At 35.9% G+C, this 27,905-nt stretch overlaps 1 protein-coding gene across 8 annotated transcripts in view; it reads left to right on the top strand.

The window, feature by feature from the left end:
* NARS2 (asparaginyl-tRNA synthetase 2, mitochondrial) overlaps positions 1-27,905 on the top strand; it is a 130,531-nt gene that overhangs the window by 63,893 nt on the left and 38,733 nt on the right. For 6 of the 8 annotated variants that reach the window (XM_072726009.1, XM_072726008.1, XM_072726013.1 and 3 more), the window contains 3 exons: positions 19,669-19,801; positions 23,696-23,794; positions 23,902-23,939. The exons of the other annotated variants lie outside the window; for them this stretch is intronic. In XM_072726009.1, coding sequence (XP_072582110.1) covers positions 19,669-19,801; positions 23,696-23,794; positions 23,902-23,939 — 270 coding nt within the window. The remainder of the gene's footprint in view (positions 1-19,668; positions 19,802-23,695; positions 23,795-23,901; positions 23,940-27,905) is intronic. 8 annotated transcript variants of the gene reach the window in all.

Below are 27,905 nucleotides of genomic sequence, written 5' to 3'. Positions count from 1 at the left end.
TATTTGGTACATATTGTTAAATTTGTAAAGCACAGATTCTCATTCTTCTAAACTTTCCTGTATAGTTTCTACTATAAATTTAAGCCCACAACAGAATTGAATATGTTCATCACTTTTTTAACTCTGTTTCATGGAAAAAATATCACCATGAAACTTTGAGATCTTTATTTCCTGAATGTGTGTGATTAATGATCTTACTTTATGCTGTTTTCTTTACAATGGGACCTTAAGACAAAGAGATTTCTTCTTTTAGTGTATTATATATGTTAAAAATTAACTATTTTGATGGAAATAAGAATTAGCAGACAATTGGTATAAAAGACTCAGGAACTTCGTTATCACTTTATCAATTTATTCATTTGTGCAGTATAGCTAGGGAATGAGCATTTCAGGCAAATTAAGCAGCAAGTGGAGAGGGTTTTTATAATGGAGAACTGTTGGTGTGAAAGTGCTAGGGTTAAAACCTGCACACATTCGAGGTAATGATCCAAGAATGGTGTTGTGAAATTCCTATCTCCAACATGAGACCTCTGTTCAGCTCCCATCTGTAAAGTGCTAGTTGTCTTCTCCAGTGGCTGTTGTATAACCATCTCAACATGCTCAAACTAAATTCATCATCATTCCCTCAGTCTGTTTTTTCCTTCTGAATTCCCTGTATCAGGAAATGTCACAACCATCTTTCCAGTTTGTCAAAGCAGCTGTGTGAATACCATCCCCAAATTTTCTTTTTCCACACTCATTTCATCTTTTCACCCATTTGTGCCTACTTCTCTTTGCTTCAACTATCCTGAACTGCTAATAAATTTCTAATAACATATAAGTGTTTCTTTGCAGAAGTTGTTTTTCTACATGGAATGCCCTTTCCCCATGCATTTGTCCAGCTAACCCATGCCCATCCATCTAAACTCAGCTTAGAAATGATCTCACTCAGAATCCGCACTTCCACCCCCACATCTTGCTTATTTAAATACCCTTCTGTTAATGCATGTTGCTTTTATTCTTTCTGTTTTAAAACACTGGCATCACTTTTTTCTCTATAGCTTAGACTTAGTTTTTGGATTTAGGGACTGTTTAATTTTATAACTTTATTAATACAGAATAAAGACTTGAATACTGTTGGGAAGGATTTCCACCAATTCTATTTATTAAAAAAATTAAAATTGTCTGCTTACACTGCTTATCTTCCTGTTAGCCCTCAAATTCATCAGACTGTATCTTGTTCCTCTTTGTCTTCATAGTTTGTATTACTACCATTTGCCTGATTCAGAGCTCAAAGATCATTCTCAATTTGATTGAACATTTATTGAGAGTGAGCTGTGTGCCAAACACTAGGTTAGGTGCTTGGTTACAAAGATGAACAAGACAGATATGATCTCAACCTTCATGACTCCATACAATCTAATGAACAAGATAGGCATTAAATAAGAAATTCACAGTGTGGTAGCTGTTACACAAAAGCCTGTCCTGAGGCAAGAACAGCATATGGCGAGGGAATTTCAACCTTGTGTAGGTTGAATTGAATTTAGAAATAACCTTATCAGTAGAATTATTACACGAGAGTGCATTTTAAAAATGTCATTTATATTTAATAATGAATGGCTGTTATATTTACTTTGGATTCTGTTACTTTTCTGTTCTTGGGATAACAGGAACCTGTTAATACAACTTTCCCTCCCTATTATAGAACATTTTATGATGTACAATCTTTTAGTTACCCAAGTACATGTTATCTGTATTTGGTTATGGAATGTCTTTTGGTCTTTAATGTCATATTTGATACTTTATCCTTGAATGAATTATATTTAGCCAAATCATGAAAAGATAGCAGACTATCTAGCTTCTCTGTCCTGTTCCTTTACCTACTACCAAATACTTGGACTTTTTAAACTAAACTTTATATGAAAGGTTGTGATTTTGTATTCTGACTTTAGGGCAACAGCCAAAATAAGAGAGATATAGACATCATGGTCTAGAGAAATGCTCGAAAAAACTGAATAGGTTTAACATAGGAAAGACAAAGGGAAGCCATACTTTTAAATTTTCTCACATCTATTTGCTGGACTTTGGTGAGAGTCCTGGGTGCAGATGAATAAATGATTTTTTAAAGAACAGCTTTATTTAAAAAAAAAAAAAAAAAAGAACAGCTTTATTGAGATGAACTCACTTACCATAAAGTTCACCCTTTAAAATGTACAGTTCAGTAGTTTTTACTATATTCACAAAATAGTGCAATTGCATTTAGGGCCCAGGGGTGCACGAGTACCTGGCTCTGAGTGTCCCAAACAGACCAGCTTTGGCCACTTGCTGCTGGCAAAACCCAAAGGCAGAAAGACAGGTTATGGTGAAACAAGAAAGGAATTTATTTCAGTGAGCCGTTCAATCCCTGGAAGATAGTGGTCTACTCTACCAAAGACAATCTCCAGTGCTGAAAATACTTCCAAGTATTTATAAGGAAGATGTGGAACAGAGGTCCATGAGTGTGTGCGGGTGGGCAGTAAAGGTCAGATCAGTCATTGTCATAGGGGTCAGTCATGTGAGGGCTTGCTGATGTCAGGGCAGTTGGTGCTTCAAGGGGGTATCTTTGGTTCTTATCACGGGATGCTTTATCCACTTGGCCTTTTGCCCAAGTGAAAAAATAAGCTGGAAAGAACATCAGTTAGAAAGTACAGTCTGAAGTAAAAATGGTGGCAGTTTAAGACACAGCTGGGTCTCGTTTCACAAACCATCACCACTATCTAATTTTATATTTTCATCACTTTAGAAAGAAATCCCTTACTCATTAGTAGTCCCCTCCCACCTTCCCTGCAGCCCTGGCAACCACTACTACTGAATCATCAGAAACAGTAGGAGTGCTGCCGAGCAGTCTGTGTCATGACAGACCTATCAGATGATAATGATGCTGAGGACTACTGCCCTAGAGAAAGACTTGCTATTCCCTGTTTGGTGGGGGCATCTGGCCACCACTGATTCTGGTGGGATGTGGAAGAAGGCTGACAGTTCCATATGCAAAATTTATCAATGAATCTCCATTTCCTCCATCTCCAGCCTCACCATGGTTCTGTTTGCAGGTCACCTTTCTGCTGTGGTGTACTTACTCTGTATTCTAGATAACGGCTTCCATACTTTGACACATTGGTCATCACTCAACCACTGTTTTCTGTCCTCCAAATATTGGTTGAGATTTCTTGTCCACTGAGGGCCCTCTCCCTCTTTCTTCCTTGTAACTTACTGTTAGTTTAAGATTGTCTCAGGAAGGAGTGAATTAAATATCTGCTTTTTTTTTTTTTGAAGATCTAATTGTATATTTTAAATGATTCATGAATTGACATTCCCCATCTAACAAGCTTCTGTAAATATCTGTGCTTAATTCACTGTTTTTTTAAACGTATTTATTTATTCATGAGAGTAACAGAGAGAGAGAGAGAGAGAGAGGCAGAGACCCAGGCAGAGGGAGAAACAAGGCTCCATGCAGGAAGCCGGGAAAAGCTAGCAGACTATCTAGCTACGTGGGACCCGATCCCAGGTCTCCAGGATCACACCCTGGGCTGAAGGCAGCGCTAAACCGCTGAGCCATGGGGCTGCCCTTAATTCAATATTTGAACTTCATTTTTACTGGCTTGAGTGGTAATAGTTTGCTCTTTAAATACGAGTTAGGCTAATGTGTTATTTGCGTAATGAGTTAGTGTCTTTGATGCATTAACACTGCGGTATCTGCATACCACCTTGCAAGTCAAAACATGGGGTTCTCTGCCTGTTTCTAGTCTTGCATTCCTTTTGAGGGCAGTTACTACTTTTCTTAACTAAAAGTGTATGAGAGAATAGCCCTATTATCTCACTCAGTCTGGCTGAGCAAAATATCTGAATGATTGAATGCTTTTGAAATAAGCAGGTTTGGTGTGAGTTAAAAAAAATTACCAGTCAATCTTTTGAGGAATGATACAAATAGAACTCATTTTGTATAAAATGCAATGCCTGTTGGCATTGTCTAAAAACAAATGCAGGTTACTCTAGTAAGACACCAATTAACCCTTAGTAATTTGACCATTATGGATAGTAATTGGAGCTATAAAAAGCAAAACTGATATTGTTACTTCTTACAATTAATGTGTAATCTTGTCCAAATTCTATTTTTACTCTGGTGGGTTTAATTACTTTTTTTAGGAAAGGGGGAAAATCTGTGTTTGTTACATGTTTGCAGAATTTAGGTTGGGTTGAGAACAGAGAAAATTTATGTCATTTTCACTTTTTTTCCCCTAGCTTGTTTTCTTCTACCTAAAAATAACTATGGGTACTCATTTATTCAGCAGTAATTTTAGTGTTCACCCAAATGGTATGTAACTGTGTTGGACACCAAAGAGGATGTTAAAAATATGGGACAGACTTGTTGATTGACATATAGAGGGTTGCCAGTGATGTTACAGAATGAAGTAGCTACTGAGATAATGTTATCCCTACCAGAAGGTGCTGAATTTGTCCAAGTAAACAGTCATATAGTTAGACTTGAATTAGAATTCACCTTCTATACATACTAAATTTATGTTTAATATCTGAGCCTCCAATTCCTAACTATAAAGATGAATAAAAATGGCCACCTTGCCAAGCCAATGTGATAATTAGATGCTATGTAAAGCCCAGCGTTTATCACAGATTGATGCTGAAATGGTAAGTGCTGTGATGATGGTCGTCATGACAGCTGAGACCCAGAGAGCCCAGGGTGATTATAATGAAAGAAGCCAAGGTGTTGTAACCAAAAAGAATAGCTGGCAGCCAGTAATCCAGTTGTTTTACAAGAGTAGCAGCCCTGGAGTTGACACAAAGTAGAGGATTGCAACAAATAGTGAGTCGGCCAGGATTCAGATCTCCTAAGACAGAGAAGGTTAAACTTAACCAGTGCCTTGGGATGAGGGATGGAATTAGGACACAGAAATACAATACCTGTCAGAATTTGAAGACTAAATCAAAAGTAAACTCTGAGAGCAGATTAGATCATAATCTACCTTAAAGAGCTGTGATCGCTTGACAGTGATCTATCACTGTGTTCTAGATGCTTTTGTTCTTTGAAGTAGATCATTGCTGTGTCCCATCTGTGTTTCCAGGAGCCTGATGTTTCATCCTTAATAATACTATAGTAAGGGTGTGATTATAATTTAAGTAATTAGGTAATAGGACAATTGAATAATTAAGCCAATGCATGAATAAGCTCTTTTTGTTATTGTTGCTTCTCAACTTTATTAAATATACTGTATATACCAAAAAAACCCACGCATTTTAAATATACAGTTCAACAAATTTTGTCAAATTTACAAGGGCTTATAACCTCTATTGTCATAAAAATAAAAAATTTATTCCCTTATTTCCCTTCACAGTCAGTCTCCCTTCCTGGTCTCAGCCATAAACAACCATCGATCTACTTTCTGTTGTCACAGATTAGAATTTTCCTTTTCCAGAATTTCATATCAGTGTTTTTTATATAATATTTTATTTAGGCTTATTAAATGTTATCATGCAGTATTTACTCTTGTATCTGACTTCTTCCACTCAACATAATGCTTTTAAGATTCATCCAGTAGGCTTGTTCCTCTTTATTGCTGAATACTATTCCATTGCATCAATATACAATTTTTTAATTCATTTATCTTTTGAGGACATTTAGGTTGTTTCCAATTTGAGGCTGTTATAAATGAACTCTATGAAAATTTATGCACAAGTCTTTGTGTGCACATGTTTTCATTTCCTTTGTGTAAGTACCTAGGAATTGCTGGGTTGTATAGTAAATGTATGATTAACTTTATAAGAAACTGGCAAACAAACAAACAAAAAAAAAAGAAAAAAAAAAGAAACTGGCAAACAGTTTTTTAGAGTACTTGTACTATTTTGTATGCCCACCAGCAAAGGATAAGAGTTCTGTTTGCTCCATGTGTTTGAGAAAAATTGGTGTTGTCAGTATTTTTTAGTTATTCTAGTAAGTATATATCTCATTACAGTCTTAATTTGCTTTTCTGTGATGACTCATATTGTTGGACTTTATTTTCTCATGTGCTTATTGGCCATTTATATATCTTCTTTTGTGAACTATCTTTTTAGTTCTTTTGCCCATTGTTGTTAGGTTGTCTTTTTATTATTTAGTTATCAGAGTTCTTTATATGTTCTGGACACTAGACCTTTATTATCTGTATTTTAGATACTTTCTTCCAGTGTGCCTTGCCTTTGCATCTTTTTTGTAGTACCTTTTGAAGACGAATTTATTTTGTTTATATATAATTTATCACTATTTAAATGTGATTCATGATTTTTATATCTTATTCAAAAGATTACAAAGATTTTCTATTTTTTTCTCTCAGGAGTTTTGTCATCGTAGCTTGTACATTTAGATCTGTGATCTCTTCTGTTAGTCTGTGTAGGCTCCTAGAAGGCAAAAGGCCATGCCTGATTTATGTCTCTATTTTCCATAGTGGTTAGTAGTCTAATAAAAGTTTGTTTAAAAAAAAAAAAAGTTGGGCAGTCCCGGTGGCGCAGCGGTTTGGCGCTGCCTGCAGCCCAGGGTGTGATCCTGGGGACCTGGGATCAAGTCCCACATCGGGCTCCCTGCATGGAGCCTGCTTCTCCCTCTGCCTGTGTCTCTGCCTCTCTCTCTCTCTCTGGGTCTCTATGAATAAATAAAATCTTTTTTTAAAAAAAGTTTGTTTAATGAAGAAATATAAGAATATGACTCATGATAGATAATGCCAATTGTAAGATAACAAATAGTTGGCTCTAGGCTACTGTATCTATTTCAGAAAATGAATTAACAAGGGGTGCCTGGGTGGCTCAGTCAGTTTAGCATCTGCCTTCAGCTAAGGTTATAATCTCAGGGTCTTGGTATCAGGCTCCCTGCTCAGCAGCAAGTCTGCTTCTCCTTCTGCTTCTCCTGCCTCTCCCTCTGTGATCTCCCTCACTTTTGCTCTCTCTCAAATAAATAAATAAAATCTTTAAAAAAAAAAAAAAAAGGAAGGAAAATGCATTAACAAACTTGGAATAATAGATAGGGCCTAGTTAGATATTTTAAAGTAACTTTATTATATGAAAGTAAAATTTCATTTTACCTTCCCATGTTGTTGGTATGAATTTCTCTTTGTATGAATTTAAGAAATTTAGTATTCTTAGAAATTTTTTAAAAATAGCCTATAAATTGCACATGAATTCTAGAAACCCCTGAAACACTTCTATGTATTTAGCTTTAGTGAGACAGATTTGCTTCCTTTTTTACAAAATAAAAAGAAACTTCATCTTTGCTCCTGTAGAAGAAATTGATAATAAAGAAACTCAGGCACCCATGTTCTTTGCCAGTAGAAATTAGATAAGCTCAGTCACATGTTTGTTGATAATCATATTATTTTTATTTCTCTTGATATCAACCCCCACTTTATCTTCTGTGATATACCCATACACTGAAAAAATAAAACCTGTGCTTTGCCACTTGAAACAGGTGGATAGGACAGATAAACATACATATGTCACATAATCTCTACAATTTAGAGAATATGCAAAATCTGAACCAGCTGTATTTCACATTTAAGAGGCAGATTTAATGTGTGAATTATGATGGAGTTTGGGAAATAAAGATAAAAACCTAAATGTTTTTGTTTGTGAAACATCTTTTAGTGACTTTTACATAGTTTCTTCAACTGTGCAGTTATTCAACTTTCCTCATGATTCTACTTCAGGATAGTATGGTGTAAGGTTCGATGGCAACATTTTAACTCTAGGCAGACATTTGAACTCTGGGGATTACTGTACAGAGAATTATCTCAGAATTTACAAGCATACCCCTCTTAGCCAAAATATGTGTTTGATTTGATAATACTGGTATTTCATATATAGCAGAGAGTTAAGTGTGACTTGGGAATTTGAAGGCAACAGCTCAAAGTAGTTCAATCCAAAGTCTCTCTACCTTTTATGTAGATCATACCATAATCCATATCATTAAAAGTATTTGTTTTTAGTATTTTTACAGCACTCACTGTTTTCCTTCTGGCATTTAGCGACATATTTAAATGTGAAATAAAAAAGGGAAGAACTATCTGTTGTATCATGTATGTTTTTAATGTTCCTTCTTAGGGAGCCATTATCACTGGAGAATAATTGGTTCATCCTTATCTTTAGAAGGTGATGAATAAATTGGCTTATAAGTTGCCTACAGGATGATTTAATAGCTTATCAAAGCCTGATTCTCAGAGTTAGGCATGCACATAGGTGGAAAGTTAACAGAAGCTGGAAATGTGAATTACTGAATAAGTCTTAGATTGTGTGTCAGTGCCTTTTCAGAAAGACAGCCATTTTATCAGAAGAGGGGAGCTACCCCTCAAACACAAAGAGGTAGGCCATTAGTTTTCAAAAGCAACTGATAAGAGATGAGAGGAGAACCACAGAGACTTCACATGGCAGATCAGTAGCTGTGGGAAAAATAAAATATGTATGATTAGGCACTGGAACAAATTCAGAAGCTGTACCCAGAGTTCTGTCCTCCATTGATCTCTTCCCTCATGTTGCATTGTCTGAGCACATATTTTTTACAGTTGATTATCTTCTATATGTATTGGGATTTCAACAGTCTACGTTGGTGCTGGACAGAACTTACTGCAGTTATGGAAATGTTTTGTATCTGCACTGTCCAGTATGGTAGCCACTAGCTATATGTGGCTATTTAACACTTGAAATGTGGCTAGTTTAACTGAGGAACTGAATTTGTATTTTATTTAACATAGTGTGGATTTAAGTAGCCATATTTGGCTATTAGCCATCATATTGAACAGTGCAAATTTAATTGGTCTCTTATTCAGATTGTAAAGCATTGGAGTCACCATGTCATACACTGTTAGAAGGTTTGTGTTGCCCTTAGCATAGTAATAATGCTGGGCAAATGTAGGTACACAGGGTATGTTAATATTTGTTGAGTACAATTGAATGGATAGAAGGGAAAGGTAGGAAGCATGAAGAACTGAGTGGTGTCCTGGTAAGGTGTTTTGGGCTCTGAAGCCAATGCCTAACCTTTAATTTTAGTCTAATTTTGTCATTTTATTTTTTATTGTATTCCATTGGCTTGTCCATCCTGTGTCTTTTTTGGTGTCTAAATATCACATGGACACAAAATTACTTTTCAAGCAGCTGTATATATAAAGTATAAAGAATAATGATACATTTACCACCCCTGTCTTCATAAAATATTTCTTTAGTCTCCTGTACTACTTTCCCCTTGCCTTCCCATGAGAACTAGCCTCAATTTTGTATTTATCATTTTTTTCTTTATAGTTTCTTTTTTCTTTTTAAGATTTTATTTATTCACAAGAGACAGAGAGAGAGAGGCAGAAACATTGGCAGAGGGAGAAGCAGCAGGCTCCCTGCAAGGAGTCTGATGCAAGACTCAATCCTGGACCCTGGGATCACTCCCTTAGCCAAAGGCAGACACTCAACCACTGAACCACCCAGGCATCCCTTCTTTGTAGTTTCATCACATATATTCATAAACAATCCATTTTTTTAGTTTTATAATTTCTTGAATTTTATATGAATAGACTTATCTATATGTATTCTCTGACTTCTTTATTCATTTAACATTATATTCCTAATAGCATCGACGTTGTTACATTATGTTCATGTTGTGTAGCCTATTCATTTTCACTATCACGGGATATTCCTTTGTATGAATATGCCACAGATCATCTATTTTATTACTGATGGGTATTTTTTTCCTAGTGGTTTGCTAGTGCATTACCGTGTAGCTGTGAAATACCTGTATATGTCACTTGGTACACGTGGGAAAGACTTACTGCAGGTCAAATGGGTATTTCTCTATTCTTTGTCTTCTCTTCTCCTCTCCCCCATCCTCTTCCCTGTTCCCTCCCTCTTTCTTCTTCCTCTTCTAGAATTCAGGAAAAATGAATGCTGGGAAATAGAGGGGTGTTTTTGCATTATTTCTGATAAACTAAGTACTCCTTTAAAAGCATCTTGCCTCAGTTTCTTGTCTGCCATGGTCCTTTTATACTTTTGAGTTCATGAAACAAGTTCTGATTGGGAGTCAGTCAAAAATTCCAGCAATGTCTTACTTCATTCATAGTCTGTAGCTCTTATGTAGATGGTACCTTTTGTGAAATGATACCTTTGTGTCAATTATTTGTCCCTTTTACTTTGCATTATAATTGGTAATTAGAAGATCTAGATCAGTGGTTCTCAACTCTTAGCTATCCATTAGAATGTCTTGGAGCATCTTTTTAAAAAATATGGATTCATCACATTTCAGCTCACACCCCAGAAAAACAGATTTATTTGGTCTGGGGGTGGGACTGGGCCTCATAGTTGTACATGAAGTATGTAAGTTATTTTATAAGCCACGATTGATAACCACTATAGATCAGTTGTCCTCAAAGTGTTGTCCTTGGACCAGCAACATCAGCATCACCTAGGAACTTAGAGAAATATAAACTCTTAGGCCTACCCTAAGACCTACTGAAGTAGAAACTCTGAGTGTGGGGTCAGCAGCTGTATTTTAACAAGTCCCAGGTGAGTCTAATGCATGCTAAAGTTGTAGAACCCCTGCTGTAAGTCATTTAAGCATTTACAACGAGGCTTCCTTTTCCTCAAGTCCAGCCTTTTAGAATCCAGTATTCCACAACAGCTCTGGACCTGAGAGTAGCTAAGGGAAGTGCGGGGAAAGAAGCCTGCCACAAAAGAAGTCATTTTTGGTAAATGCCTGAGCCTGAGCAAAAGGGGTCATAAAGAGAGCTATAAAGTATATTGGATGTGTTATCATTTTTTTGTAATCTAAAATGAAATGATGTCCTGATTCACCATGAATGCTTATAAATGAACATTCCCTTTCACTAAGAAGGGACGGTAGGTATAGGAAAGCATAAGATAGAAAAGAGCAGCCATAAGTAGTAGGAAGGGGCAGTTTCAGAGATTGCAAGTGGATGAAAGGTGAGTCAGAAACAGCCACCAAGAATAAGATGACCTTATTATACAGTGTTTTGTGGGGGTAGCAAGGATAAAATTAAACATATGAAGTGCCTCAATTCATTTCCAATAAACTTTAGAGATCTTTTTTTATTGTGATAAAATGCACATAACCAGAAGTTTACTATTAGTGACATGGTGCAACCAACACCACTATCTGGTTCCAGAACATTTTTATCACCACAAAATGAAATCCCATACCCCCACAGCAGTCACTATTCCTCCTCCCTAGCCCTTCACTCTTTTGCTTTCTGTCTCTATATTTTTGCCTGTTCTGTATATTTCAGAGATATGAAATCATACAATATATGGCTTTTTGTGTCTGCCTCCTTTAATTTCAGCATAATATTTTCAAGATTTATCTGTATTGTGGAGGTATAATTAGTACTTCATTCTTCTTTCTGGCTGAATAGTATTCCATTATATGGATATATCTCATTTGTTTTTCCATTAGTCTGTTAACATATATTTGAGGTTTTTTTCTACTTTTTGGCTACTATGAATAATGCTGCTCTGAACATTCGTGTACAAGGTTTTGCTTGAACACCATTTTCATTTCTTTGGAGTATATACTCAGAGGTAGAATTGCTGGTCATATGATAGTTCTATATTTAACTTTTTGAAGGATCACCAAACTTTTCCACAGCAGCTGCACAATTTTACATTCCCACTAGCAGGGTGTGAGGAGTTTCTCCATGTCCTCACCAACACACATTACTGTTCATTTAAAACTTTTGGTTATCAAGGGACTTTCTGAAAGGGATATTGATTAGGGAATCTAAACATCTTTTTAGAGTAGTGATTCCTAATAAGGGGTTCACATAATAATTACTTATGGAACTTTTAAATATACTTATGGTCCGTACCTTCCCTAGATTTTCTGAATGGGGGTTTCCAGAGGTAACGCCCAGAATTAATACTTCTCGTTAAGAACCATTGCCTGAGATAGTGGTTCTCAAAGCTTGGTCTGGGAATCCCTGAGGCCTCCTGAATCCTTTCAGGGGAGTTCTTTGGGATTAAAACTGTTTTCATAACAATATTAAGATAGTATTTGCCTTTTGCATTCTCATTTTCTCATGAGTGCACATAGAAGTTTTCCAGAGTCTTCATGACATGTGATAGCATAGCCGATTGAATGCATAAGCAGGTATGAGAATCCAGCTGCCTTCTATTAGGCCAGATATGAAAGAGATTTACAAAAATGTGAAACAGTACCACTCTTACGAATTCTTAAAAATTCTTCTTTATGACTTATAATGGGTTTATCATTGTTTTTAAATCAGCTAATACAGTTTTTTAAATTTCTCAGGTTTAATGGTACACACTGGTAGACATAACCTACGTAAATGAAATCTCTTTGAAATCTTCAGTAATTGAAAGTATAGGGACGTCTGGGTGGCTTAGCAGTTGGGCTTCTGCCTTCAGCTTGGGGGCATGATCCAGGGGCCCTGGGATCTAGTCCTGCATTGGACTCCCTATGGGGAGCCTGCTTCTCCCTCTGCCTGTGTCTGTGCCTCTCCCTCTGTGTCTTTCATGAATAAGTAAATAAAATCTTAAAAAAAAAAAAGTATAAAGGTCTGGAGACCAGCCAAATGAGAACTATAGACCTTTGAGGGGAAAAAAGAAAAAGAAACACTATTATCCATTTGTTGGGCACTTACCGTTTAGTTAATATTAGTAAGCTTTTCATATATTTTGTTTCATTTTATCATTTTATCTTTTTGTTTTAATTCATGAGAGACAGAGAGAGAGAAGAGACATAGGCAGAAGAAAAAGCAGGCTCCCTGCAGGGAGCCCGATAGAGGACTCAATCGCAGGACCCTGGGATCATGACCCAAGCCAAAGGCAGACGCTCAAACACTGAGCCACCCAGGTACCCCTATCATTTTATCTTTATAACAACTCCATGACATATGTGTATTTAACCTCATTTTCAGATGGAGAAATTTAGTCTCAGAGAAGTTAACTTGACTAGTTTATAAGTGAAAGAGCCAGGATTTCAATTTAAATCTTTAGAGTACATGTTCTTAATCATTACCATAACTTAAAAAAATGGTCATCTGTACAGGAAATGGTTGATAGTTCAATGCCATGATGACTCATCCACCTCTAGCATTAGGCCTCAAAAAGATAACCTTTGAAATCTTTGTAGATTTAAATAATATATAAATACCATGTGGTGCACGTACTGACATATTGTTCTCTTTAGTGATCCTCATTATAAGGACTGTTAAATATGAGAAGTATAAGAGAAATGATCTAGACATGAATAGATGCAGTTGACACAATGGTAATCTCTTTTGGAAAAGTGATTTAACGTCTTATTAAAACATGAGGATAGATATTCAGTTAGAACAGTCCACAAATTGTGACCCTTTACAAAAACCTTATTTTTCTAAGACATCCTATCCAGTCAGTCCTCTGAAGAGCCCATCATTGCAGGAATGATGAAGTGGAGTAACTGCTTTAATTTGTTAGTATCCTCTCTCACAAAAGCCAGAAACTTAGGTGCTGCTTTGTTTATATAGAGTAAGACTTAGGGTAATTTTTTTCATGTGATAATATTTCGATTCATCAAGAAATAAAATCTTTGCTAATTAGAGAAGTTCACAGGTCTAGTCCTTTTCAAAAATTTGCTTGCTGCCTACAGAGTAAAAACTCCTATGTGGGCAGTCGCTTTTCAAAAAACTGATTCTCTATCTCATTGTGTCTTCTGTGAAAAATTATTTCAGAGAATAGCAGATTTTTTTGCTTAGTAATTTGTATTCTGTTACTGTCTTCCTCTTACTCCTCTATCCTCGCCCTCCATTCCAATGCTGTTTCAGAAATCAGTTTGTGGATCAGCATATTTTATAAAAAATAAGTTATTTGCTTATTTGACAAATAGTACTTGTCTAGTGTGTGTTGGGCACTGGGATAAGGCTAAGGATACTAAAATATAGATAAAGTCATGAAATCTACAGTTTAGTGAAGGAGATGGACAGATGTTAAACAAATGATCACATCTATACATTTCTTCATTTTAATTTTTTTATTTTATTTATTTATTTTTTAATTTTAAAAGGTGCTATGAACAATAGTATGTAGTGTTATTGAAAAGAGCCTAAAAGGCTCAGGTCTTGATGCCAGAGTCCTGGGATGGAGCCCAGTGGCAGGCTTCCTGCTCAGTGGGGAGTCTGCTTCTCCCTCTCCCGATGCTTCTCCCTCCTCCTGCTCCCCCCCCCCCCCCCCCCCGCCCTTTCTCTTTCTCTTGCTCTCTCTCAAATAAATAAATGAAATATTTAGGGGGAAAAAAAAAAGCCTCATGGGAGGATTGACCTCAGAAATTTGGAAGAAGACTGAATCCAGAGTGGGGATAGGGGAAGGCATGAGTTCCATTTGTGACAAGTGAAAGGATCAATGGAATAGATGATACGTGTTTTTGGAGCTTAGAGAAGACATCTAGGCAGGAGATATAAATGTGTGAATTGTGTACCAGTAGGTAGTTAATTGAAATTGTTGGCTGAGGTGAGATCATTTAGAGAGAATGTATACAGTGAGAAAAGAAGAGGGCCTAGGCAGTAAGTTTGGAGGAATTCTAGTGTTTACCTAACACAGTAGAATGTAGAAGAAGCCAGAGATGGATATCAAATAAATAGGAGGAAAACTAGGATTTTAACAACAGTGTTAAATGTTTCAAGAGGAGAGAATCTTCCAAGGAGAATCAAAGGAAATCAAAGATTCATGGTAATAATAGGGTTATTACCATGGCTTACAAGGAGTACCCTAATAATCCCTTCCCACCTCATTGACCTCTGACCATTCACCTTAATGCTGACCTACTTTTGTTCTTCAAACATGTCAGGTTCATTCCTACCCTAGAGCCTGTGTGCTTCTTATTCCCTGTTCTGAAATGTCTTTCCCCCGGTTCACATTTTATCTTCTCAGAGAAGAGTAGCCAAGCCTCCACTCCTTTAGCAGGATTGTTGTCAGACTCTATTAATCTTCAAATCTCATTATACAGTTAAGATAAAATTTTGTTTGGGCCTCAAACTCCATGTTCCAGGTTAAATATTTAGACCATGTTAAAAAAAATTAATTTTTCAGAAATGCTGAGCAATGATGGTAGAGAATAAGTTTTAGATTGTAGATGTATCCTCCTTAAGGCATCTTGACATGAATTGTTGAAATGGTGAGAGCTATCCCCTTCCACCAAGCATTTGTAGGATGGTTAGAGGAATAGGGAAGAGCCAAAAAGGAGATGCCTGGAGTCTGCTTTATAGAAATAATGACAAGTATGTGACAGTATTGATAATCCAGTGGATTCAAAGCAGTGGGAAAAAAATGATTATTTTCCAAAAGATGAGAATGCCACTGGACAAAGACTGTTTCAAAAGGTAGTTTAGAGCTGTGAGTTCAATTGAGTTCAGCGAATGTTTACTGAACTGACAGCAGAGGAGTGATAGGAAGTTGGGAGTGAGGGCCTTAGGGAAAGTTGCTGATCCACCTTATGCTGAGTAAGTTCTTCTCCAGCTAAAGAACAGTAAGTAATTCCTTTACTCTTTCAAAATAGAAAGATTAGCTCTTGAATTTAAGGGCCAGAAAGAATAAATGGCCAAACAATCAGTGACCATTTTATAGTAATCCATTTGCCAGTTTAGAGCTTCATAAAACTCCACTGAAGGGATAAAATGACCTTTGTAGAACTTTTGGGTGGGAGTAACTTTATTTATTTTAAAAAGCCATTTTTGTAATTAACTTGGTTGATGTGTGTTGAATGTACTTTTGTTATCTTAAACATCAACTCCAAGCTCATGGACTTTCCTTATATAGTTTGCCTCTCTCCATAATCTGGCACAAGAATGCTTTTAAGTGCTGAGTGTTTTCTTTTTCTGCTGGTTGCTTCTCACAGCAGTACTGGCCTTTCACCTGGTTTTCTATCTTATTTTAGAAGTGGCCTTGTTCTCAGATCTTATTTTAAGTATTGGTTAGTCCAAGCCTTGCTGCAAATGGCTTTCATGTCTGTGGAAGACAGAAAAGAAGTCAGCATAAATTAAAATAAGAACGATTTCACATGGGCCTACAAACAAAATTGTTGTAAAAGACACTAGAGATTAATGCCAGGCTGCCCTCGTCTTCCACTCATGTAAGAATTTGAAAACCAGAAAGGCTAAGTGACTCGCTCAAGGTTATAAAATATTGGTGAAAATTTATCATTCTCATTATTTACATGAAGGCAGTATACCCTTAGTAAGCTATAATTTTAACACATAAAACAAATAAGCTATTCATAAAGAAGGTAATTATGCCCTATCTTTGAGAACGGTGGAAGGTACATTACAAAGTATTCTTTCTAATTCCCCAGTTTTGTCAGTGTTCAGTTATGAACATCAGTATTTTCATATCATAATAAAGACTGTGACCACTAGAGTAAGATCTGGATTTGAATATGGCCTCTACACTTACTGGGCTGTGACTCTGTACCTTGGGGGAAGAAAACTTCTTAACCTCTTTGCATTTCCATGTCTTAGCCTGAGAAATAGAAGTAACAATACATACTTAATTGAGTTAACTTTAAAGGAGTTAACTTTGAGGTTCTCACAACTAATGCCTGGCGCATGAGGAGCACTTCTGATGGAGTGACCATCTCTGCTACTACAAATGCTATCTCTGCTTTATCATAGAATACTGGGCACTGGCATACGATGTTCATTATCAGATCCTTTAAATATTCATCTGTTTAAAGACCAGATGCTGAATTAGGAATGTTTTTAACATACTTTTCAGTTCATTTTATCTTTTTATTAATTCAGAGGAAGCACCATGGCCTTCAGTTTTTACTTATCCTATTACAATAATACTTAACTCTTGGATACCTCAGTCAGAGCCCAATTCTTAAAATGAAAATCTCTGACCCTCATTATTTTCTACTAGAGAGCTTACCTTGCATTGCTAGAAACAATTATTACTCATTGTGAAAGTAAACATCCCTATTGCTACTCATCTTTGAGCACCCTACAAAGAATGGCCATGTGAGAAGCAGATGGCTTTGTGACTTGAATTTATAGTTCTTTTTAAAAACCACTGTTTTCTCTGTAACTGGTTTCTTAATATAAATATCTCTTTTGAACAGCAGGCTCATTGGCTTTCCTTGTATTTCAGGAAGATCACTGTCCATTTCTTGAAAGCCTCCCTCAGAGCCCCCTAAGTAAATTTCACCTATGCCCCCCTAGTTTCTGATTTTGCCCAGGAAAATCTCAATAAAAATATCCTTGTTGTTAGTGAACATCTGTATATACAAGTTTTTGTAATGCAGTCCCAGAAATGTCAATTCATTTATGTAGATATACTATTGCCAACCTACCTAAAGATAGCATAGTCACAGATTGGAAGCTCAGGCCTTATAATTTTTTAATTTATTGTTTGGGACAGGCGTAGGTTATATGACCTATTTTAGGTTCTAAGTAACAGCTACCGTAAAACATATCTGAGTATTTTTTCTGTACATTATTTGTAATGTTACTGTTTGTGAGGATGCTGTACTTTTCCAGTTTACAACTGAGGAAGCCTGTCATCATCATTAGTACTCATTCATTCAGCATGAGCACCTGTTTTATCTTAGGCACTGGAGATCTAAGTATGAATAAAACATGATTCCTGCTCTGGAAAATTTCATAGTTTATGGGGGGGGGGGCGGAGAAAGATACAGACGTATATAATTGCATTTCAAAGTGATACAGAATATATAATGAATATACGAACAAAATGTCATAGTCATAAAGGAGAGAACAGTAAATTTGGGGGTGTATGGTAAGGTTACAAAAAGAAGATGGCATTTGAGCCAAGTCTTGAAGGATAGATGAGAATTTGCCATTTGGAGAGAGAGAAGCTAGGAATGGTCATTAGAGGCAAGGAGCAGCCTAGCAAAGGCCTAAAGGCTTATCCTGGCAAGCTGTGTGAGGGGAGTATCTTCGGTGTAACTAGAGAAATATGAAGGAAAGTGAGTCAAAGTTAGGAGTTTGAAGTTTATCATTTGAGCAGTAGGAAGTCATTGAAGACTTTTGAATTATGGCTGATAAAATCAGACTTGAGTTTAAAAACTATTAATAGTTTAGGGCTAGAGGAAGAAAGACAAGTGACAGGCACCAGGTAAAAAGTTGCTGTAGTTCTCTAAGCAAAACACAAGAGTTTACAGTAAGACCGTACTTGTATAGATTAAAAAAAAAAATCTCTAGATTTGAGAGAGTTTTCCTATGTGTAAACAATATGATTTTGTGATCAACATGATATGGAAAGTGTGAGCAGTGGAAGACCTGGTTTGGGTGATGGCATAGCATAACTGAATATAATAGAACTGGGAAAAAATGAAAAAGGAAAAGAAGGATTGTTTCTTGTTTTGTTTTTTATTTGTTTTGGGAGCAGACTAGGGTTTTCATTCTGCATAACGTAGGGTCAGTGTTTTCAGGAACATTCTAGCAGACATGTCTGGATCTGAATCTCAGCAGAGAAGTTACCATAGTAATATTTTTGAGTTCATATTGTTTATTTTTCCATTAAAAACTAAAGTTCTCAGAGGTTAACTGATTATGGTCTCAGGAAGGTGGCTGTAGAACCAAAGCATAAATTCCTAAGCTTCTTACCAACTAGGCCTTAACTAAAATAGCCTTTTGAAAGAAAAAACAAATCTCTTGATTTCCACTATCATTGTTTTACTGTTTCATTTCCCAAAGTATCTTTACTTAACAACAATATAAAGCCCAACTGGTATATATATCCACAATCTGTTTTCTGCACTGTTTTCTGATCTTAATGTAATTTGACTGATGCCAGTCAAATGAAGAGTGCTCAGGATAATAGCTCAGGAGCCCCAAACCTCTTGTTTTGTTCTAACAAAACCTTAAAATTCAAAGATTAGATAGTCCTCAGGAAATACTCATTATTTCATTTATGTTTGATCTAATCCCAGTTGGTGCCCTGATTCCAAAGGAGGGAGATGGTAAGTGTTCAAGAACAAAGATGTGGTATCTGCTTTTCTGCAGAAATTGAAAAGTAAGATTTTCCTCCACTATTTGGATTGTAGAACTATGAGCTATTCTCTTGAACACCACAGAATAAAGTAGACAGTTCTTCAAAATCCATCCTCACCTCCAAGTTTCAGGGGTCATTCAGCATTCATTAAAACACTTGGGTGGTTGTGAAGGACTCAAGTAGGCTTCAAACAAGGCAAATCATCATACACATCTGACACTCCTTTCCCACATATTTAAAAAAAATAATTAGCATACTCTATCCATGTGAAATTCTAGTTTTAACTGTTACTGTATAGATTCTCTGTGAAGCTTGTCGGGCTGTGGTATTTTTCCCTTACTTTGTTCTTGATTGCTGTGAAATGTAGTTGCCTGCTGTTTAAGGCAGCTGCAGTAGAGTGCACCCAGAAGTGGTTATAATTCTATATTTAGTAAGCCATAGGGTTTGTAAAGCATTTGCAAATTCCTTTGGGATAAAATGGTTTCTATAAATGTAACATTTTTAATGAAACTATTATTATCACCCATTAGAGAAATATAGCAGCTAATATGTGCAGATTTGTGGACAGGACAAAGGCACAAAACTTTTTTTTTCCTTAGGAGTATACTGAGTTTTAAATACTTAAAGTTAATCATGTGAATCCTATTTTTATATTTTAATCTTGAATTGCAGAGCTTTTACTCAAGTGTTTACCTTTGGTCCAACATTTCGAGCAGAGAATTCTCAGAGCCGGAGACACCTGGCAGAGTTTTATATGGTAGAAGCAGAGATTTCTTTTGTTGAGAGTCTTCAAGATCTCATGCAGGTAGGTACATAATACTGTCATAACAGATATCTATGACATTAAAATGCTTCTGTATACATTTTTACCTTGGACATCTGTGCGTTACAGGTGTTAGTAGAGTGAAGAAGATGGAGAACTACTTAATGTGATAAACATCTACTGAATCCCTTTAAAGTATAAGAGTCAGATAGATTTAAATTCATATCCCAACTCTGCCATTACTTTTGTTTGGGTGTTACTGAATATTGGTGATCTTTAGCTTTCTCAACTATAAAATTAAAATAATAGTAACTATTTTATAAGATTATTGGGAGGAGTAAATGAAATAATGTATGTATAATGTAAAGCATCTACTATTGGGCCTGGCATATAGCAAGCTCAGTAAATAGTAGCTCTTATAATTTGTTATGCAAATAAATGAAACATCTTTATAGTTAAGAGAAACATCTACATAGCTATAGAATCTACAGGAACCATCAGAGTTCTGTTTTGGAGGCAAGAAGTAAGGCCAGAAAGATAGTCAACAGTCAGATCTTGAAAGAAAGACTTTGTAAATGTCATGCTAAGTAGTTCAGAAAGTAAAAGAGTTCTCAGTTGGGAAAGACTATGCTTGATTATAGTTTAAAAACATCTCTCTAGTAACAATATAAAAAATGATTCAGAGGGGGATAAAAATAGAGTGAGAATCCTTTGGGAAGCTGGGGCCATAATCCAGATAGAGCACAGAAACTCTGAAGTTGGATGGACCAGGAATTTTTTAGCTTCACCAGTTATTTGCTATGTGACCTCAGACAAGGAAAATAAGAATAATAGTTACTACTTTATAGAATAGTTCAGAGGATTATACAGAATATATATATGTATATATGTATATTACATATACATATATACATATATATTTTATAAGATTATTGGGAGATTATTGCTATATATATATATATATATATATATATATATATGGCACAAAGAACAGTTTATGGCACTTTGTACCCAGAAATTATTGGCTGTTATTAGGAATTCTCCATCCAGTACCATTAATATCTTAGTTTGTGTTTGAATCACAGGATGTTTATTTTAACAATTTTCATCACCTCTCACTTCTCTTCCTTTTGCATCTTTCTACTCTTACCTGGTAAATGACCCAATTCCACTTAAAACATAAATACCACATATATCATCAACTAGAATGGACTTACTATTTTATTATCCTGTCTTGGTTGGATATCCTAGTAAACAAACTCTAAAGCAGAGATTTGGGGGTTGGGATTATTGGGGAATTCTCTAGAGAATAACATCTGTAAGGAAAGGAAGAAAGCAGCACTGATAGAAAAGTTGAACTATGATGAATGTACAGAGGCCTTAGCTCATTCTTTGAGGAATTTTGGATCTGGAATGGTCCTTCATCGTTGTCCCATAGAAAGACAAGGGGGAAAGGGGAAGGTCTTTGTTCTTCCCCCAGCAAGCAGTTACCTGACATGGGCCAGCCTTGGGAAGAGGCATATTCTTGGGTAAGATAGCACTCTTGGCCTGGCCACTTCCTGAAGAGGGACTCAATCAGGAGCCATCAGCAATTAATATTCCCAGTGGATAAAGCTCTTGGTCCTGAAAGGGTGTTCTGACCACACACTACAGTTTGCATTTATATACCCCTTTAACATCTCCCCCTGATTATTCTAGATCAGTGTCCCCCAGGGGGCATTTTTGGTTGTCCCAACTAGGAAGTGGATGGAGGAGAGGGGAGAGTGGTTGCTACTAGCATCTAGTGGGTAAAGACTAGGGATGCTTTCAATATGCTAAAATGCACAGGTCCCTCCCCCCTCAACAAAGAGTTATTCGGCCAAAAATGACAATAGTAACACTGTCAAGTAATTCTTTTCTAAAATGTGGGGATTCAGGATCTGAGCCTCACAAGGAGTTAGTAAAATTCCTTAAGCAGCTTTTGGTACCAGCCCACCATCCAGTTCAATATTACTCATTCACTTAGGCAATGAACCACACCCTTTACCTTCCTGTTTCTGCCTTGACCCTGTCTCTCCCGCCCCAAGGTAAATACCAGAGAAAAGTTCCAAAGACACAAATTATGTTAGAATTTATTAAACATTATAATTACATATTCTATAACTAAATAATTTGTATTTAGTATTCCATCGAGTGGTACTCAGCATATACTGTTCAATGATTTTTAATTAATTGAATTAAACTTTTTCTTAAAGGCAGAAAAAAGGTATGCTCTCCCCAAAAGTAATCTGCTTCTCTTAATTTTCTCCCTTCTATAAATTACATTCTGTGGAAATTATTATCTTGATGAAAATATTAAATCAGAATCTTATGACAAAGTATTTTTCTCCTAACGTATAAACACTTAAATATTACTATTTTAGTGCCATTGAGTAATATATTTTTTTAAAACATCTGAAGGTTATGCTAACCCTTCAGTTAAGTTTCTGGTTTCTTCAAATATATTTATAGAGCATAGTCTAAAAGTCAAGGTTAGAGAAGCCAATGATTTTCTTCTTCAAATGGAAATTTACTGTTCATATGAAAGATACCAGTTTAACAAGCCCAGTGGTCAAAGTCTTCATCTTACAGATAGGTGTGGTGTGCCCCTAAACAGTGCCGGCTTAGTATCCAATCTTCTTGTTTTTGTTTGCTCCCCAAATGTGTCAGCTTTTTTTAGTGATTGAGGATATGACCCTTCATAAATCATTCCGTTATTTAGTGATTTGTCTCATAACTCTCAGATCAAAGGTAATATAACCTCGAGGTAAAAGATTTTTTGGCCTCCTTTTGCTCTTGTTTCATCAGGTTATTCCTTACTCCTACACAAAATATATATGTGAATATGAAAATACAAAATATATAAAAATAGATATAAATACTATATGTGTGTGTGTGTGTGTGTGTATATATGTATACACACACACACACAAATGTGCCTGGATGTTCCTTGGTAATTAAGTACATTGCTGTATCTGGTTATACTAAGTTAGTGCAGTAGATGCTTGCGCTCCACCCTGTGTCTCCAGACTTGATAGGGTACACCAGGAATGCAGGAGAGGAAGGGAAAACCCCTGCCTCTGGGGCAGCTTGTACTTACCAAGTGTGTCTATCTTTCTGAGTACAATATTTAGGAGGGCCTAAGAGGATCTCACTGACTTCAAACCAAAAATTTTGGTTTTGATTAGAAATATTTTCCATTCCAATCACTTACTTTCTTCTAACAAGTTTTTTTTGTTTTGTTTTGTTTTGTTTTGTGGGTTGTGTATGGATAACCCCTGGTAGAATGCATTCTTGCATACTGATTTGTGTTGGATCATGATTTGTGTAATATTTTACTGTATGCTTTAGCAAAGCAAAAATATACATATTTAGATGTAGATCTATCTCATTGCTCCTTTAATTTTAAAGTCAACTTTCATTTAAGCACTTTTCAAAGTGTCTCATTCTTTGCAGCAGCTAATGTTTGTTGTGTCCTGGTCTGAGCCAGGTACTAAAGCTAAGTCTTATACATGGATTATCTCATTTAATTATCACAACAGTCCTGGGAAGCTAGGGACTGTTATTGTCCTGATCCTACAAGTGAGTATATTGCAGTTTTGAGAGGCATTAGTCAGTTTTGGCTGTTTATTTAACATCCCACTTCAGTACTATTATTGAAACTATTAACAACAGATTCGTACATTTTTCTTTCTTTCTTTTTTTTTTTTTTTTTTTTTTACCCACTCTGGGAAGAAGATGCACTGCCTCCCCTAATCAATCTGGAAAACTGAACTAACTTGCAGCAGTATATTTGGAGATTAAGAGGCCTAATGGATTTATAGCTGCTAAAACCTGGAGAGCAGTCCTTACAAGACTCTAAATAGGTTTTTCATATAAAATAGCTTACTAGTCAGACAATTCTCTCATTTCTCTTAGGTTATGGAGGGGCTCTTTAAGACTGCAACAATGATGGTTCTCTCAAACTGTCCTGAAGATGTTGAACTCTGTCACAAGTTCATAGCTCCTGGCCAAAAGGTAATTAGTTTGGTGGGTAAAGTCCAATACATATACTCTTTAAATATGTTAGTTACATATAATAAATATAATTACATTTAATAATTTTTTTCTCTTTTCTTACCAAGGAAAGATTAGAACATATGCTAAAAAACAACTTTTTAATGTAAGTAGATATTATACTTTCTCTGAATTTTATTCATACTTTATCATAGTATTTATCACACTGTATTAAATTTTGTTTATGTATCTACTTATCACAAAGAAGGCCCATGTTTTAAGTATTTTTTAGCTCTTATATCTATACACAGTGGATAATCAATGTTTTGTGAATAAATAAATGAATAAATCATAGCAAGATAAATGAATACAGTAACTATTAACTGAAGCAATACAATTCAAACTAATATTAACTTTAGTTATAAAAATTTGGCTCGATTAAAATACTTAGTTTGAGGTGTCTGGGTGGCTCAGTCAGTTAAGCATCTGACTGTTGGTTTCAGCTCAGGTCATGTCAGGATTCTGAGATCAAGCCCTGCCTCGAGTTCCAAGTTCAGTGCAGAGTCCGCTTGTCCCTCTCCCTCCCCGTCTGCCTGCCCCTTGTCTGCTCACACTGGCTCACACACTTACACTCTCTCTTAAATAAATCAAATCTTTTTAAAAAAACTTTTAAATCCAGTATAATTAACATAGGGTGTTATATTAGTTTTAGGTGTACAATATAGTGATTCAACAATGCTATATGTTAGTCAATGTTTATCATGGTAAGTGGACTCTTAATCTCCTTCACTTATTTAAACCTCCCCCTTACCTCTCTTCTGGTTGTTCTCTGTAGTTAAGAGCCTTGTTATTTTTTATTCATCTGTTTTTTTCTTTTCTTTTTTCTTTTCTGTTCTTTTTTCTTTTCTTTTCTTTTCTTATTCTACATATAAGTGAAATCATAGGTTGTCTTTCTCTGACATTTCACTTAAGATTATACTCTAGATTCCATCCATGTTGTTGCAAATGGCAAGATTTCATTCTTTCTTATGGCTGAATAATATTCCATTGTGTATGTGTACCACATTTCCTTTCCATTCATCGATCAGTGGACACTTGGGCTGCTTCCATAGTTTGGCTATGGTAAATAATGCTGTAATAAACATATAGAGGTACATGTATTCTTCTCAGATGAGTTTTTTTGTATTTTTTTGGGTAAATACCCAGTAGTAGAATTACTGGCTCATATGGTAGTTCTATGTTTAATTTTTTGAGGAACCTTCATGCTGTTTTCCACAGTGGCTGCACCAGTTTGCATTCCCACCAGTAGTGCATGAGGGTTCCTTTTTCACCTCATCCTTACAACACTTGTTGTTTCTTGTGTTTTTTATTTTAGCCATTCTGACAGATGTAAGATGATAGCTCATTGTAGTTTTGATTTGCATTTCCCTGATTAGTGATTTGAGCATCTTTTCATGTGTCTGTTGGCCATCTGAATGTCTTCTTTGGAGAATTGTCTGTTCATGCCCATTTTTAAATTTTTTTGGGGTATTGAGTTGTATCAGTTCTTTATATATTATAGATACTAACCCTTTATCAGATATGTCATGTGCAAATATCTTCTCCCATTCAGTAGGTTATCTTTCAGTTTTGTTGATTGCTTCTTTTGCTGTGCAGAAGCTTTTTATTTTGGTTTTATCCCAATAGTTTATTTTTGTTGTTTCCCTTGCCTCAGGAGACATATCTAAAAAAGTGTTACTGTGGCTGAGGTGAAAAAAATTACCTCTGTGTTCTCTTCTAGGATTTTCATGGTTTTAGGCCTTACGTTTAGGTTCTTAATCCATTTTGAGTTATTTTATGTATAGTGTAAGAATATGATCCACTTTCATTCTTTTGCATGTAGCTGTCTAATTTTCTCAACACCATTTGTTGAAGAGACTGTCTTTTTTCTAGGAGATAGTCTTTCCTGCTTTTTCAGAGATTAATTGACCATACTATTGTATGTTTATTTCTGGGCTCTCTTCTGTTCCATTGATCCATGTGTCTATTTTTGTGCCAGTACTATACATTTTGATTACTACAGCTTTGTAGTCTATCTTGAAATCTAGGATTGTGATACCTCCAATTTTGTTCGTCTTTTCAAGATTGCTTTGGCTATTTGGGGTTTTTTGTAGTTCCATACAAATTTTAGGATTGTTTGCTCTAGTTCTGCTATTGGTATTTTAATAAGGATTACATTAAATCTGTAGCTTTCTTTGGGTAGTGTGGACATTTTAACAGTATTTGTTTTTCCAATCCATGAGCATGGAATATCTTTCCATTCGTTGTGTCATCTAAAAAACAAACATCTAAAATACATATGTGTAATGTCTGCCTGTCAGTTTCTCTGTTTCAGTCTTCTTTTTATTAACCTTCAGTTGTTCAAGTCTCATAAGATATTCTAAACTGTTTTTTAGCCACTTTTTAAAATCTAAAGACCTGTATTTTAAGTGTAACACATATGTTGTCCCTTCATTTCCACTATAATCCTATACAAGTAGTACTTGATATTGGACTGGTTATTCTACTAACCGTACTAATCAGATAAGGCATTCTATTTTATTGCTTATTGTTTATTATAAAACAAACACATACTTGATATGGAAAAAGAACAATAAGCAGTCTTTCCATAAATAGTACAATTTATATAAGGCTTGATGTATTTACAGCCAGTAAAGGAGGTAAGTTTGATACTAAGAAGAATAGAAAAATTATTTCTGAACATAATTTGGTATCATTCTTCACTTACTGTCATTAAGTTTAGGAAGTTTTTGTTCTAGGACAATTAAGAATTCAACCTGTCCTCGAGGAGGGTAATAATACAAATTTGGCAGACTTGACCAAGCTGAGTTTCAGAAATCAGTGTAGACCTTCAGGCTACAAGTTAAAAGTGATGAGTCATTGAGCATAGCAAGGCAATAGATGTGAGATCAGAAAAAGAGGAAATGGGAGCCCTATGATAGAGAATCAAAAAGCAATGAAGTACAACTAAAGGTTTTTGAGGTTTTTTTCCTTTCACTTACATGTGTATTGAGTATGCTAACTGAAATTTAAATAAAAACTTGAAAAAAAGAAAAAAAGTGTATATTGAATACACACAATGTGCCAAGCTTGTTCTAGAATCTTAAAAAAAATAAATAAAATAAAATAAAATAAATAAATAAACTGTCTTAAAGCAAAAACAAAGCAAATAAAATTCCCTGCCTTCATTGAGCTTACATGGGGGTGGGGGGGATGAGTGATAATAAGAAACAGAATAATAAATAAAACCTATAGTCTGTGAGAATGAGTTGTATTAAGGGGGAAGAAACCCATAAAAGAGAAAGAAGATGAGACAAAAGAGTGAGGAAGTAGAAGTTTTATTTTATTTTATTTTTTTATTTTTAAGATTTTATTTATTTATTCATGAGAGACAGAGAGAGAGAGAGAGAGAGAGAGAGAAGCAGAGACACAGGCAGAGGGAGAAGCAGGCTCCACGCAGGGAGCCCGATGCAGGACTCGATCCCAGGTCCCCAGGACCATGCCCTGGGCCGAGGGCAGGCACCAAACTGCCAAGCCATCCAGGGATCCCCTAAGTAGAAGTTTTAGATAGTGTGACAGAGAAGATCTCCCTCAGATGATTTTTGAATAAAGATTTAAAGACAGTTAAGAGAACTAGCTGTATGGTTATGTGGGAAAAGAATATTTTAGGCAGAGGTAATAGCAAGTACAAGGGCCTCGAATTTGGAACTGCCTGGTATGTTCAGGTAATAGTGAGGAGTGAAAAAGGGAAAAGGAAAATAGAAGTTGAAGAAAGGAGGTGGAAGGTGGGAAAATCATGTAGGGCCTTGCAGGTCACTGTGAAGAATTTGGGGTTTTGCTTGAGTGACGTAGGGAAGCCACTGAGGGGCTCTGTAGAGGACTGATAAGATCTCAATTCGATTTAAGAGGATCACTCTGGCTGGTTGTTGAGAACAGGCTTTAGAATGAGAGCAGGCACAAGAGTGAAAGCAGACAATCAACCCAGGACATCATTTCAATCATCTGGGTGAGAGTTAGCGATTTTTTGGACCATGTATTAGATTTATACAGAGAAACAGAATCTACATGATGTATATAGAGAAAGATCTATTTT

The sequence above is a fragment of the Vulpes vulpes genome, chromosome 11, assembly GCF_048418805.1.
Source record: "Vulpes vulpes isolate BD-2025 chromosome 11, VulVul3, whole genome shotgun sequence".
Lineage (NCBI taxonomy): Eukaryota > Metazoa > Chordata > Mammalia > Carnivora > Canidae > Vulpes > Vulpes vulpes.
The sequence above is the reverse complement of the archived record's forward strand: the minus strand, read 5'-3'. Positions and strand labels throughout refer to the sequence as shown.